This window comes from Carassius auratus, unplaced genomic scaffold, assembly GCF_003368295.1.
Source record: "Carassius auratus strain Wakin unplaced genomic scaffold, ASM336829v1 scaf_tig00216324, whole genome shotgun sequence".
Classification (NCBI taxonomy): Eukaryota; Metazoa; Chordata; class Actinopteri; order Cypriniformes; family Cyprinidae; genus Carassius; species Carassius auratus.
The window spans coordinates 252,501-267,063 of NW_020528509.1; the positions used below are offsets into that span (position 1 = coordinate 252,501).

Consider the following 14,563-nt stretch of genomic DNA (forward strand, 5'->3'; position numbering starts at 1 on the left):
TAATGTTGAAAACAGAATTTATTTGAGATTATTTTTCCCTAAGACAAAAGAACCTATTCATTGCCATTGAAGTGAAATGACCGAACCCACACATGAGCCTGATAAAAAGGCTAATTTTAGAAGAATATTTCAAACGGCCATTAGAGGCTTTTGCATTTGAATTCTTCATATGTTTTTACTGTCACTTCAGATTATTTAATACACACTTCCTGAATAAAAAAAAAAAAAAAAGACTGACCTCCTTTTAACTTGAACGGAAGTGTATGTTATCCCATCTGATAAGACCCACATTGGTGGTCATCAGCATATGTTTTTGTTGAGGATGCTGGTCCCAGCGTGAAATGCTGGTGCCCCCAGCGGTTTTGCTTAAGCTGCATTACCAGCAAGACTAAAAAAGCCATGCTAGTTGACAAACATAATAAAAACGGCTATGCTGGAACAGGATTTATGCCAGTCTTGTAAGCAGCTGGTTTAACATTGCCATTCTTCTTTATCCCTCAACAGATCTTTAACCTGATGAAGTTTGACAGTTACACACGCTTCCTAAAGTCCTACTTGTATCAAGAATGTATGGTTGCAGAGGTGGAGGGCCGTCCTCTTCCTGACCCCTACCAGGTCCCCAGTAGCCCCACGTCCAAACACAGCACAAGTTCTGACCGCTCCAACCTCTCTACACCTAAAAAGGTAACACACACACTATTGTGTTTACTTTATGTCCTACGCCCTTCATTAGAATGATGACGGTCTATTTGCAGTTGACACATTGACCTCCTTTGAAATATAATCACAAAATCAAATAATCTGTGAAGTACTTCAAAGAACGATATCCTCAATTATCTCTCAACGGAAGGTTTACTAACACCTTCAATACTTTATGTAAATGTATTTGTGATTATGCATGAACATTTATGAATTATGAATCGATGACCTGTAATAATGTTTGTAGATGGTATTTATAAAATTTATTTGGAAGTTGTACTACAGATCTCAAATCATTTGGCTAAAACGGCTCACTTTTACTGTCCTTTAAAGGTATTTGGGACCTGGGAATAGTTTTTCACTTAAAAGTATTTAAATGCGATTATCTTGTGGCTTTTGAGGTGTGGGGTTGAGCTAATGTCAGCATTCTATTCTTGTTTACATAGTGTTAGCATAGTTATCACACAAGCTTTCAAAGAAGAAAGACAGTCATCTCAGTTAACATCCCACCATGCCTTCCATAAAGAGCTAATTAAACGCAGTCAATTCCTGAAATCTACTCTGCATATCAACGGCTCCTAGGTTTTTATTATTCTCTCTGCCTCGGAGCTCTGTGTAATGCCTTTGTTTTTGAGTATGGAAAATAATCGAACATTTTTTTGAAGGTCCAGGATGACAAGAAGAGTAAATCGGGAAGGTCACTGAATGAAGAAGGCAGAGATGAACATGGCGATAAAAAGAAAAGCACGTTCTTCTCCTGGTCCATAAATAGAAGTTTTGGGAAAGGGTCAAAGAAGAAGGAACTTGGAGACTACAGTGAGTGAGGAACATCAGTATTGATTCTGTACTTTTTTTTTTACATTGATTGTGCACTAATAATGCTCATTACCATTAACTAATATTCTTTTAATTTTCAAAAATCTTGTTTTTTATTATTTGATAATTTTTTATTGTTTTCTCATGTTATTTAGTTGTAATTTTTGCAATTTTTTAACCTAATCAAAATAGCCCAACTGCAGTTTGATTGAGTTTCATTGGAATGCACAATGAAAAAACATGATTTTTAGTTGTTTGATGAGTTAATGTTCTTTCATCACAGGCTTTACAGGTAGTAACGGACGGAGAGAATCACAGGGCTCTTTGTCGTCTGGTGCAAGTTTGGAACTTGCCACCTCTGGTTCTGGAAAAAATGAGGTGGGTAAAGTTATTGTTATTATTATTATTTATTTTATGCATTTTTTAATCTAAGAAATGTATCTCCAATTAAATATAACTCAATAAAAAAAATTGTTGTTATTAAATTTATTTGCATTGTTCATTCTTTTATAATCTTCTGTCCGACAGGGCGAGACGTCGCGGAACTCCATGGCATTGTCTGAGCGTGCTGTGCGTCACTGTAACATTAACCTTCCAGATGGCTCATGCTGCTCAGTACCCATCAGGCCTGGTGTCTCCATCAGAGAGGTGCTCTTAGGCTTGTGTGAGAAGCTCGGCATTAATGTGGCTGCTGTGGATTTGTTCCTAGTAGGAGGAGAAAAGGTAACATGCCTCATAGTGTAGTTCAGATACTGTGTACTATAATAATAACCAGCAATAAAGGTACCTATCATTTTTGTTTTTAATTTGGTCTTGTCCACCATGAAAGTTTACAGAGTGGTTTCAGTATGTGCTGAGTACTGCATTTATGTGTTTGTGTTGTGTGTGTGCACATGTGTGCTCATCTGTATCATTTGATACTGTAGTGCTGTAATGGACTATAATAGCATGTACTGTCCTTGTGTAAAGCCTTTAGTGTTGGACCAGGACTGCATGACACTGTGCTCCAGAGATGTTCGGCTGGAGAAACGTACACTATTCCGGTACACATCTGTTTATTTGTTTTTCATCTCTGTCTATCCATACGATCATCTATCATGTTTTATGTATTCATCTTTTTTTTTTCAGTAATTTTTAAACCTAACTGAAGTCATTCATTATCAAACAGTCATCAGGATTCAATTTTGTAAAGCTTGTTTTCCTTACTTTCTCTCTCTTTCTTTACCTCTCCCTCATAGACTGGATCTGGTGCCCATAAACCGTTCGGTTGGGCTTAAAGCAAAACCCACTAAGCCAGTTACAGAAGTGCTGAGGCCAGTGGTGGCCAAATATGGCCTGAACTTAGGTGACCTGGTGGCCAGGATAGTGAGTGAAACATGCTTATTTAATAAAAATAAGTATTCTTACTTAAAAAGTGATGACAATGTGATAGTGGGCAATGAACCATGTTGGTTTATCAGGTTTCAGATAAAGTATGTTTCCGTCATCTTGCCTGTTTAGCTGGTTTGATTTTGTTGCACATTGCTATATAGAGATAGAGGAATATGTACCATAAAATATATGCATTTTGTGATTTTATGAAATGGTTATTAATTAGATATGTTGTTTTTGTGTGGTTAGAGTGGAGAGAAAGAGCCACTGGATCTTGGGCTTCCTATATCTAATCTAGATGGACTAAGGGTTGTTCTGGAAGCAGTAGACCACGTTCCAGGAAAAGGCAAGTTGCACACACACACACACACAGGACAGACATCAGTCACATCATCCAATCTGACTTTTTGATTTCACCCACTGTAAACAATAGCATAAAGGCCAAGAGCAGTGTTTTAGGCACTTAAATGCATGTTAACTGCAATTTAGGGTTGGTTTGATAGACGATGTCATTGTCCATCGCCAATGGCTGACATCATGATGTTAAGCTTACATCATGATTCCTCATCCCACCCCCTCTCCCGCAATCTGCCACATCCCAGTTCTGTGTTCGGTAAATGAAGTGTTCTACAGAAACCCTAAAGAGAATAAATGGCCTGCTAGATGGGAAGATAAAAAAAATATATATATATATATTTAAATTCTTTTTGTCGCAATTATATCATTGGGTTAGTATATGAGATTTTAATTTATTGCGGGCATCAGGGAACCGCCATTGAAACCGCTTTCGATTGCGAGCTCTTTACTTTCACTTTTGAGATTTGTAATCACAAGGACTCTATAAGGAGCATCAGTACTTATCACACATTTGACAAGATTAGATGTTTGTCATTGCTCCGTAGAATGCGTTATTTGTTTCACACCTCTGACCCCATCCCCCAATGTCATCATCCGTCACTTTCACTGTAGACTAGGGCTGTCAAAAAAAATTTGAATTTTGAATATTCATCAAATTAAAAGAATTATTCCCTCAAATTACATATTGCGGGCGGTGGCAGACGGCCAAAGTATACTTCACCTTTATCAGTGGCGCACAAGATGCGATGACGATGTATGTGTAGTGACATTATAATATGTTAGCCTATTCAGTTGAAGCCACTAGAAAAAAAAGAGAACATCAATGTGGAGAAGATCTTGTTTACATAAAAACAAACCAAGCCGTTCGCCCAGAACGCATGTTTCGCACATTTTCTAGAAGGACACCATTGGACTCGCGTTTCGCACAAGAGAGCCGCATATTTAGAAAGCCATGTAATAAATTTATGGTGTGTTTTTGTTCCCCATCCCACTGCATCTCATGTTTTTAAATAAAAAAAATTTATTCTGTGTGACTGGCTTTCCGCCCTTTATATTTAACTATGCATGCATACATGATGCTGTTTTCTTTATAGTTGTTTAAGCAACTTAATTAATTATAATTGGTATATCAACATTATTTTAAATATTATGTATTTTTTTCCATAGTCATGTTTTCTTATGCTTTCAATAAACATGCATTAATAATATTTTGCTTTATGCGCAGTCTTGTTGCCTTGGGAGAGAAGCCAAAAGCTTTTCTTCACCCTAACTGAAATTATGCATTTTAAATTTGAATATAATTCGAATTTTGATAATATTTAAGTACGAAATTCGAATTTAGTTTTTCAGCTATTTTGACAGCCCTGCTGTAGTCATTATCCGATGCCAATTTGGTAGACATCGCCCGACCCTACTGCAATTACCTTAAAATGGATTATAGTTTAAATTAATTAGAAATTTTTTGAATTAATTCTATTGTTTTTTAAATATGTTTCAAATGCTGAATATACTGACAAGCATTTATGGTAAACTAAAACGTGCATTAATACTTAAATCTTGTATTTGTATATATGTGATTACACATGTTTAATGATGAAGGTGCAATTGAGTACATTTAAAATGTATTGATTTTAAATGTAATATCGAATTACACACTATTGTTAAAATTAAATGAAGTTCATATGCTTCAGAATGTTAGTTTACCCATTAGTACACTTTGTATTCTGAAAGTAAAATGGGTTATGAATGCCTTGTCTTTTACATAGTTGCTCGTACTTAAACTTGAACAGTTTAGTCTCTCCCTCTCTAAACAGACAAACAAAAGCTGGCCTCATCTAAAAGTCACGGCCCACCTCTGTCTACGCGAAGCCAGTCTGCCACAGTAAGACCTCCATCTCAACGATTGTACATTTTCATCTCCTTCTCTCTCTTCTTTCTTTGTATTTTTTGGCCTGTGTGTGGGGAGTGTGTGCATGGCTGGCTCCCCTTTTCTTTTCTCCGGTCTAAAGGCTATGTGTATCTGTGCATTTCTGTGCCTGTGGATAATCTAACTCTACTTCTCGGATCACAGCAACCGCAACTCTTTACCACTTCCTTTCCTTCAACACACCACAGTGTTGTGAGGGGATAGCAGACTCTGTCCACCAAGAGTTCCTTGGGTTCAAGTGTTCATCCCTTGTATAGATTCTCTCGTCTTAATAGTTACTGATAGCTGTGTGATATGTTGAGAGAAGTAGAGCGTGGATGTTCATTGATGTTAGGTGTTGTGGTGGCATGCTGTGCTGGTGGTGGTTTTTCTGCAGTGACGTGCTGTGCTTAATGGAGATTGACTGTACAAGTAGAATGAGTATGTACACTAGTTTTAGTGATAGTGACTCGAGTCCCATCCAGTGCACCATGAGGCCCCTCTATAGTTTTAGTCCTGAGCCCCAGAGAAAGCCTTGTAGAAGAGGCGCTTCTCGTCCACGCACCCTTAATGTGCCCCATTCTCATTGTCGCTACCCAGGGGGAAGACAAAGCAGCAGGAAAGGCTTCGGCTGTGAAAACCAGGGCCCAAGTGGAAAAGCGCAAACAGAAAAAACTTAATATAGATGAAGCTGAAGGTAAAAAAAACGACTCCCCTTTCACTTCCTTCACTTTCTTTTGCTCTCCTAGTTAAGCGCTAGTCGCTCTTGGCTATATCTTATGCTAACAGTCTCTGTAGCAACACTGGCTGACGAAGCTAATGCTAACACAAGCACACTTTGAACTGGCAGCCGCAGTTATTTTGTTGCTGATGTCTTGCGAGAATGTTTTCCATCTAACATGTCAAATGTGCTTTTACATTACAACAAATAAAATTGTTTAATGGTGTCTGTTGTTCAACCAGAATTCTTCGAGCTCATATCCAAAGCACAGAGCAACAGAGCTGACGACCAGCGGGGTTTGCTGAACAAATCTGACCTCGTCCTTCCTGACTTTCTGCGCCTCGACATGGAAGCAGACTGCAACAACCTCAGCTCTACTCCTGTGTCCCACAAGCCTCGGCCCCGATCCAGTGAGAACGGCTCCGTGCTCAGTGCCAGCCGACAATCGCAGAGCTTAGATTCAGCGGTGGAAGCGCCTAGACGTGCCCTGATGCCACCCAATAGGGCTCTCAGAAACCAAGCAGGCCGAAATCCTGCACCATTTAGTTCCTCACTTTCCCCAATCCCACACTCGCAAAAAGGGGGCTCGTCCGGGATCACAGACTGGAGGAGCGACGGAGGGGCACAGGCACTGGAGGAAGAGGAGAGCGGCACGGACCTGACATATGTCGCTGAAGGTGACATCACAAGCCCTAACAGCTCTCTGCTTCACCAGTCCCCCGTGCCTCTCCCTCTCTCCTCAGACCGACCAAACCTTCTGAGGGAGGACACTTACCAGGATAGCTGGGCTCGATCAGGTACCTCTCCTGTGTGAACAAACTACGCTCGCATGTGTTTTCCTCACCTCTCTCTGGTCCCTCCTGAAGATGTGTGTGGTTTCTGAGTGCTGTGGATTTGCTGTGTTCCTCATCGTGAGCCCCGTGCCAAACTCTGACAAAACCAACTCCTTCCCATGTACATTTGACACCCTTTAAGCACTTTAATGAAGAATCGAAAAAGAGACTTCTACCTACAATGCATTTGACAGTTCCCCTGAAAGTATTTTAAAATGACTAGCCACACACAATCTTGACAATCATTAACCTTTACAGCTTTTTCTTTTTTCGACTGAGAGAAACAATAGAGTTATTGTAGCCAGTCGGACTGATTTGAGGTCAGTAGTGAACTGGAGTGATCTTACTCATCTTCTGCATATCTCTGCCCCCTGGCAGATCACATGATGGCCTTAACAGGAGCCGCAACTGACTGAACTAAACGTGATAATTCTTCGACACTAAATTAAAACGGCATTGCAGACGTAGAGTGTTTGAGGTGACAAGCACCCTCGTTTATGCATGAATATATTTGTCTTAAATGGTGTGAATAAACAAATGGAATAAATCATAAACAAGCACAATCCGTTATAGTACGACAGAGGCCTCGCCTTACCTCTCTATGGTTTCTAGTAGCGTGCCTTCCATAAGCCTGTCCATGAAACCTAACTATTGACAAAGAGTCTTCAGTAACTCCTCATCACCTCACATTTCTATATTTCAATCTTGAATTGAGACCTCAGAGCTTTTTTTATTATTATTATTTTTCCATTGTATTCTTATGAAAATGCAATTCAACATTGTGTAGCTACGCAGATCACTTCCTGTTTATCACCATGACATCACTTCCATGTTTCTTAAGCTACGGTATCATATGTTACATATGTAATTGTGTAATATAATCCTAAAAAAGGATTAATTTATGCCATACGAAACAGCAGTATATCTTCTTGAATGATAAAATACTAAATGTGTACATAGCTTCTGTTACAGCTGTGTGATTTATTGCTATGTTGAGTTGCCAACATTGTTGAATCCATTCCATTCAGTTCCTTCTGACACTGAAATCATTTTCAGTTTTCTGTAGCAGTCTTTTTTTGTAGATGACCAATATCTCGGATTGATATTCCTGCAAGCCTGTAAATAGAGTTAAATAAATGTTAGGGTTGAGATCTTTCTCCCTTCCTCTCATTGTTTGTGGATTGTTATGATCTCTTTCCAGTACCTGTTTTCAATTTCTACTATTTCATAGGCCTGAAACATACTCGAAGTACATAAACACACATGCCTCCAACTACACAAGTCGGAGCTCGTTTATTGTTGTACACTATCATATGCAACACGAGTGTATATTGCATTCTCAGTCTTACCACTAGGGTGCTATAAAAAGTATTAGTTGTTTGCGTCTACAGTCAGTTTTCTAATTTAGGTCTGCTACTGTTATGATGAATCAAACCTTTAAAGAGATTCTTATAGCTAGTTTGAACATGAACATGTATAATGCCAATTAAAATTAATTAACAGATTGGCATGTGAAGAACAAGCATTGTTTGTGTAATTGAGAGAGCATGTTTCCGACCTTATGCGTCACATACGTATGCACTTTGAGGAATAAGACTTGTGAAATTAGTGCATAACACTTTCTGGCATGTTATGGTGTTGTTATAATTCTATCACATTTTATATTAGCTAATTGGCTAAATCACCAGAAATTCCTAAGAAAACTAAGGTGTTGTATTTTTCTTTTTTTTTTTTCTTTTTGACAGAGCTCTTCGAAACCAAGGGTTGTGAAACTAAAACATTTTTTTCTTTATTAAATCATTTAATTTAATACTTTTATTCATTTATTTATTATTTTCCAAATAAATGCTAACTATACATTAAGGAGTCTTTTTAAAAATATATCACTGTTTCGCACAAAAATATTCAGCAGAACAATATTTTCACAATAATAATAAAAATAATAATTTTTTCTTGAGCAGCAAGAAAGGATCTAAAGGATCATGTGAAACTGTGGATATATACATGGCATTTCTATAATCAAGAGTAGAAATAGTAATATTGTGAAATTTTATATATATATATATTTCATGTTTATTATATAAATGCCATCTTAGTTAGCCTAAGAAATGTCTTTCAAAAGCATAAAAAACAGCAGTTTAGTATAATATGACTAAAAACTGCACCACATCCTTCAGAGTTCAAGGAAAGACAGAAGCCCAAATAGTTATCAGATAAGACAGTTTATCATTTCCTTTTCCTGTTATCAAATAAAGAATAAAACGTAGACATGAAGCATGAACAGCACAGCTGATGAAACACTGCTCTCAGAGGCATTTTTTAATAACTCCTTCACATTCCCTTCACCCCACTCCCCCCATCGTCTGTTTTGTGCCGGTCGAGGGAGGCTGTTCTCAGTGCATTAGCTATGCACAGAGGCCTAGTTAAAGTGAATGGCTGGTTAGGCAGGCTTTGTGTCATTTGGATGCCGTTACTGGGTTCAGACAAAACCAGTCTCTGTTTCCCTTCAGTGCTCCCTCACTCATCCTCCACAGGAAGAAGTGTCCTAATTCTGCATGGTCTCCCTCAGTACTTTATCACGCTCCAAAAGAAGGGGAACCCTCCAAACACAGAAATCAAAATGCTGTCGTAATTTGACCATGAAACCAAATCTTTTGCGCTCTTGTTCTATGTATTTCATTACCTTTACACATTTTATCACATGACCACTGCTTTACACCCTGTTTGTTGTTATTGCATTACTGTCGGCAAGAACTGTTTGTTCTGTTCTGTCAGGCTCTGGGAAGTACAAAAGTAAGACCAACTCAGGACTTAAATAAATTGACTTTAAGGTGATTAAAAGAAGAAATACACGTTCTGAGTGACAGAAGAAATCTGTTTTGCCCAGACCATGTATTCACAGGTCCTGATGACTCATTTTTTTTTTTGTCAGACAGACTGTATAAAACAGGAGCTGTTTTTAGACCAATAAAAATTGAGTTTCATGATGTATGCGACATAAGGCATTTAAAGATAATTATGAGTAAGACAATTGTTAGAACACGTATTCCCATTTTATGAAGCCACATTGCTTCCAATATCCCAAAGTTTTAAAGTGAGGACATTAGGAATTTATTTTCTAGACTAAACCAAAGTCAAAGGGAATGTGTTTAGTTATTAAAAAAATTAAAAATACTATTCAATCTTATAATTTGTCACTTTAGCAGATTTAATCAGGTGTATTTTTTGCTCACTCATAAACAGTCTGAACTGAACACACAATCCACATAATACAGGCACAACACTGGGACTTGAATGGGTGAATCATTTTTGTAAATTGTTCGTTTGAATGAATCGTCCGAGCGATTCAATCAGACATTTTAACGAGTTGAGAGAGAAAGGAGCCTTTACGAATAGACTTTCCTGCGCTAAAGATGAGATAGAGAGCATTAATGTGGGCTTGTTTGATTATTTCCTCAGCTGAGCTGAGACATTAAAAACAGCGCTCAAGCGTTTGATCGCTCGCTCTAGCTCGTTACCGGAAGAGCAACTATTAAAAATACTGAAAAATATGATTAGCGTCGCTACTGTAAGTTATATATTTACAAACTAATGCTTTCAACTAATTCCTTTTTAAATTAGATGCTTGGGAAAGCCGGTGCTTTGGAATAGGATGACTGACTAGATTTCAAGATCAGATGCCTAGTATTTCATTTCGAAGAGGTTTTAGGGAGATTAAACGTTAAACCATTTTACTTACGGTAATTAGAATTTGGTAAAATTTTAACTGAAAGGATACATTTTCTATTAAATTTTTCATTGTTTGGTCAAGAATCCCATCTGGGTGCTCATGTCCACCGAACACTCAAAGTCCCGCAGCCTGTGAAAGACCCAGTAAATCCACAGGTCATGTTCAAGTGTTTGTGGTAAGACTTCTGCACCCGACGAGTTTTAAACATCTGCTTGAACTTTAATAACAGGAAGACTATGTTTTTCCCATGAAGAAGATTTAGAAAGTGAATCCCGTCACTGCTGACGCAAAACCCCTTCTATTGTTCCTCTTAAATCTTGCCGCTTGTTTTCAGACTCGTAGTGATGGTCAGATGCATTTCACTGTTTGATATGTGAGAAAGCAAAGTATTTTGGGCTTATAAACGGCAAAAATACGGCCAAGACAAATTATCGGACATTTATCATTAGGAGGGCAGCTCGAGTCTGAATGAGTGAGATTCTGAAAAGAGATGGTGCTCCATCTAGTGTCCATGGCAGATCAGTGATTATTGAATTATTGGTGCATTAAAAAAAAAAAAAATAAATAATAACAATTTGCCTTTGTCATTAGAGTTTAGACATAAAATATTTGGATTCCTAAAGAGAAGTGCATATGTTTGATAATCAGTTTAATTATAATAAGACTTTCTTGAAGACATGATCAATACCTCATAGGTAGACTAGAAACAGGGTTTACAAGCGAAATTCGCTTCTGTTCAGACAAGTAGTTTTATTTGATGCCACAAGGGGGCAGTGTGTCTGTAACTAATGATTCTACAACACAAAGCAGATCATTCAATACACATCTTACTGCAAAACATTTTTCTCTAGCAAACATCGATAACATTTAGCAGTGTGTGCTCGCAACAACAGCATTTCCAATTTACATGTATAAGAGACTGACTAATACAAAACCAGGGAACACACTCGAGAGAATGATTATTAGCATGGAAATAAACTTGCATTTGGTCAGGAGTCTTTTTAGAGGACATTAGCAGCTTAAAATCAAGCTAACAAGTCATAGCCACTCATCTCATGTTTTATAGTGCAATTCGATTGCATTTCGCCAAGCAACTTGATGATGAGAAATAAATACACCCTTAGTGAGCATATAGACTTGTTTCATTTGAAAAATCTTACCAAGTTATCCATAAATCAGATGAAATTTGTAATTTTTGTATGATAAACTAAACCATCAGCACTCTAACGCGTTGTCCTTGTGACATTCAGTGTGAAAGATCCTGCCTTTAAATATTGTCATGACTTGAATAATGTAACACATTGATGGGTGTAAAGTCACATTCGTTGAAGTAGAAATGACAAGGAAAACACCATATAACTAGCCTATATGATTCCACATGGCACTGTTTTCCGATTTTTGGCTGCAGAACAGGGCAAAATGTGTTATTCAATAAAAACATACTGCCTGCCGTGGCTATAAAACGTCATTGCAAAGACATCAATATACTGCCTATCTGCTGCATCAGATTATTTGTGCTAAATATGTCCAGTCTGTATTGAACATGTCATTGCTTTTTCTAATCTATTTTCATGTTTGTTATATATCAACATTTCTGCAAAAACTGTGCTTTATCAATTAATGTCTTAATGTTTCCTCCTTTCCCCTTTTGGCTATCCCTTCTTAGTGAAAAATGAAAGACGTCAGAGGGAGAGAACCAGTGTTTCCAAATATTCTCACAGGAGGGCGCCCTCCGCCCCACCTCCTCCTCCTCCCCCACCCAGGGTCAGAGGGGGCAACAAGCGGGCTCCTCTCCATGTGCGAGGTGCTCTAGATGTGGACGGGATCCGATGTGATGACCTTGATGCTCAGAATGGAGAACTTGGAGACTTGGAGAGGGTGGTTGGCGATCTGAAAACTAGCAAAGGAAGAACGAGATCAGCGGTGTACCAGACCTCAGACCAAGCAGAACTGCTACCTGTGAAAAACCGTATTAATCCAACAGCAAAAACAGCAATTAAACCTTCAGTTAAAACAAGCAAGAAGAAAAACCACAACAAGAACAATGCCACTTTTGTCTGATCAGACAATAAAGAGGCTGAGCTTGGTAACAATTAACAATCTACTATCTTGATAGCTTTTTCCAATGCAGCAGAAAACAAATGATTTAGGACCTTTACCTGCACCCATTTAAATAACTTCTAAAGCTTGTAGTGGATTTTCACGTTTGTTTTTTTGCTGTCAGTTACTGGGCTGCTATAATGTGCTTATACAGCACATAAACCATATAAATATGACCTGTAAGGAGCTGTTTGGGACTAAGCTGGACTAGCACACTGTGGATTGCTATAGGACTTCATCCGTTTTACTTAAGGACATTAATGTCAGGTTCAATGTAACAGCACTTATAATAAAACATAATAAGGTGTCATACTACTAATACTTGTCTCTTGCTTGATGTTTCCTCCTTGTTCTGCTGCCAATGAAGTCCTCTATGCTGCTGTCTTGTTGGACAAGGTAACGCTTTCTTGTGTCTCTAAAGTTCACACACGTAATTTTAATGGGGACCATTCAGCGTTGAAAACGGCTTATTAACCTGAGGATGTGAAGGCACTGCTTTCTGCCAAGACGGATTTCAGGGATAATTGCGTAGAGGAAGGAGACACTGAAAGGGAAAGACCGTTGGAAGGAAAGGATCAATACAATATGCCAGAGGTATTCTAAGGACATGCAGTGTTTTCATTTGCTGAACCACAAGCTGATGTATTGATGATTCCTGCACACAGCAACTGTCTTGAATAAATATGAATGACTTTTCTGTCCCAGGTCAGCGATTTGAATATCTTAATGTGTGCTGATTACATTAGTTACAGTGTGCATTGAGGAATTTATATTTAATTCATAAAGCATGATATTTGGGCGGTAACGTCTGATTGGCATTGGTTTTCCTTTGTTTGTGGCCAGTGTGTCCTTGAGCAAAACCTGATGAAACCCAAGTTGCCCCAGGGAGGCTAAACATTGCACTTCTGTCATTAACTCCCACCCCTTCCTTCTAGGGCCTTTTTTTTTTCAGAATTAGAATGTCTAATAATTATTTTCTCTCTTTGTGACATTTTATACAAGAGTTCAATAAACGACAACGTAATTGCAACATTTTAATAGCAATTTGTAACTATTTTCATTTTGGCAAATTTGTATTAATTACTACAAACTCATTTCTACATTTTTGTTCAATCTGCTTACACCTCACTGATGGTTTGGTTTAAGGGTGGATCAGCTTATGCTTTCTTCTAAAACATTGTATATATTCATATGAAATCACCACCTTGTTAAATAGTTACACTTTCTTTTGAGATCTGCTTGGTAATGGAGCAACTTATTGTATTAACCAATGATGTTTATGGTATGTGATTAGTAGTGTTTTCAACAAGTATTCATGGATAATATTCAACAGTAGGTTAAAAGTACCAGGATGATCTACTACTTTCGGAGACTTTACAACCCATGAGGTCATGGGAGAGAAGTTGTGTGGCAGCGTAAATAAATGACAAGATGGTGAATGTGTAGTATGTTTGGATTTCATTCACACTACACACATTCATACTATGTAGAGCATTTTTAACAGTTGTGAAGTTATTAATTCAAAAGATTAACCCATTCAGCTAGTATTCAATTTTGGATATTTAATTTCCTGAATAAATTAGTGTGTTGCATTTGAACATATTAGTTGTGTGAATGAGCCAATGACTCATAAAAACAGATACTTTTATTATGTTCAATTATTCATTGTGTTTGAATGAACCAGTTGAGTGAATGATTCAATAAAACAAAAATCACTTTTAAACTGCTGAAAAATGGTTGCATAAGTAAATCCAACATTTACCTTGATTAATACATGCTGTAAATTCTTGTTAATTATTACATAATGATGCCTTATGCATTAACTCATATGAGTGATAGGAACCTTATTGTAAAGTGTTACCCATACACAAAATACATTCAGAAGTGTTTCACAATTTTACTTATAGGGGTTCAACTGGCCTACTGCTTCATGCTTCACATAGAACAATCAAACACTTTCTCAACCATTAGTCTTCTCAGCTCCTTACACTGGCTGTAATCATTTTATAACTTCACATATCAGCATCTGC

At 37.7% G+C, this 14,563-nt stretch overlaps 1 protein-coding gene across 6 annotated transcripts in view; it reads left to right on the plus strand.

Annotated features, from left to right (window-relative positions):
- LOC113097509 (regulator of G-protein signaling 12-like) overlaps positions 1 to 7,873 on the plus strand; it is a 44,719-nt gene extending 36,846 nt beyond the window's left edge. For 4 of the 6 annotated variants that reach the window (XM_026262729.1, XM_026262731.1, XM_026262732.1 and 1 more), the window contains 10 exons: positions 505 to 684; positions 1,365 to 1,515; positions 1,799 to 1,893; positions 2,044 to 2,238; positions 2,485 to 2,558; positions 2,754 to 2,880; positions 3,136 to 3,232; positions 5,058 to 5,125; positions 5,750 to 5,846; positions 6,113 to 6,684. In XM_026262729.1, the coding sequence (XP_026118514.1) occupies positions 505 to 684; positions 1,365 to 1,515; positions 1,799 to 1,893; positions 2,044 to 2,238; positions 2,485 to 2,558; positions 2,754 to 2,880; positions 3,136 to 3,232; positions 5,058 to 5,125; positions 5,750 to 5,846; positions 6,113 to 6,684 (1,656 nt within the window). Of the gene's footprint in view, positions 1 to 504; positions 685 to 1,364; positions 1,516 to 1,798; positions 1,894 to 2,043; positions 2,239 to 2,484; positions 2,559 to 2,753; positions 2,881 to 3,135; positions 3,233 to 5,057; positions 5,126 to 5,749; positions 5,847 to 6,112 lie in introns of all 6 variants that reach the window. The other 2 variants (XM_026262733.1, XM_026262734.1) reach the window with 2 other exon arrangements.
- Positions 7,874 to 14,563: the final 6,690 nt, after the last annotated feature.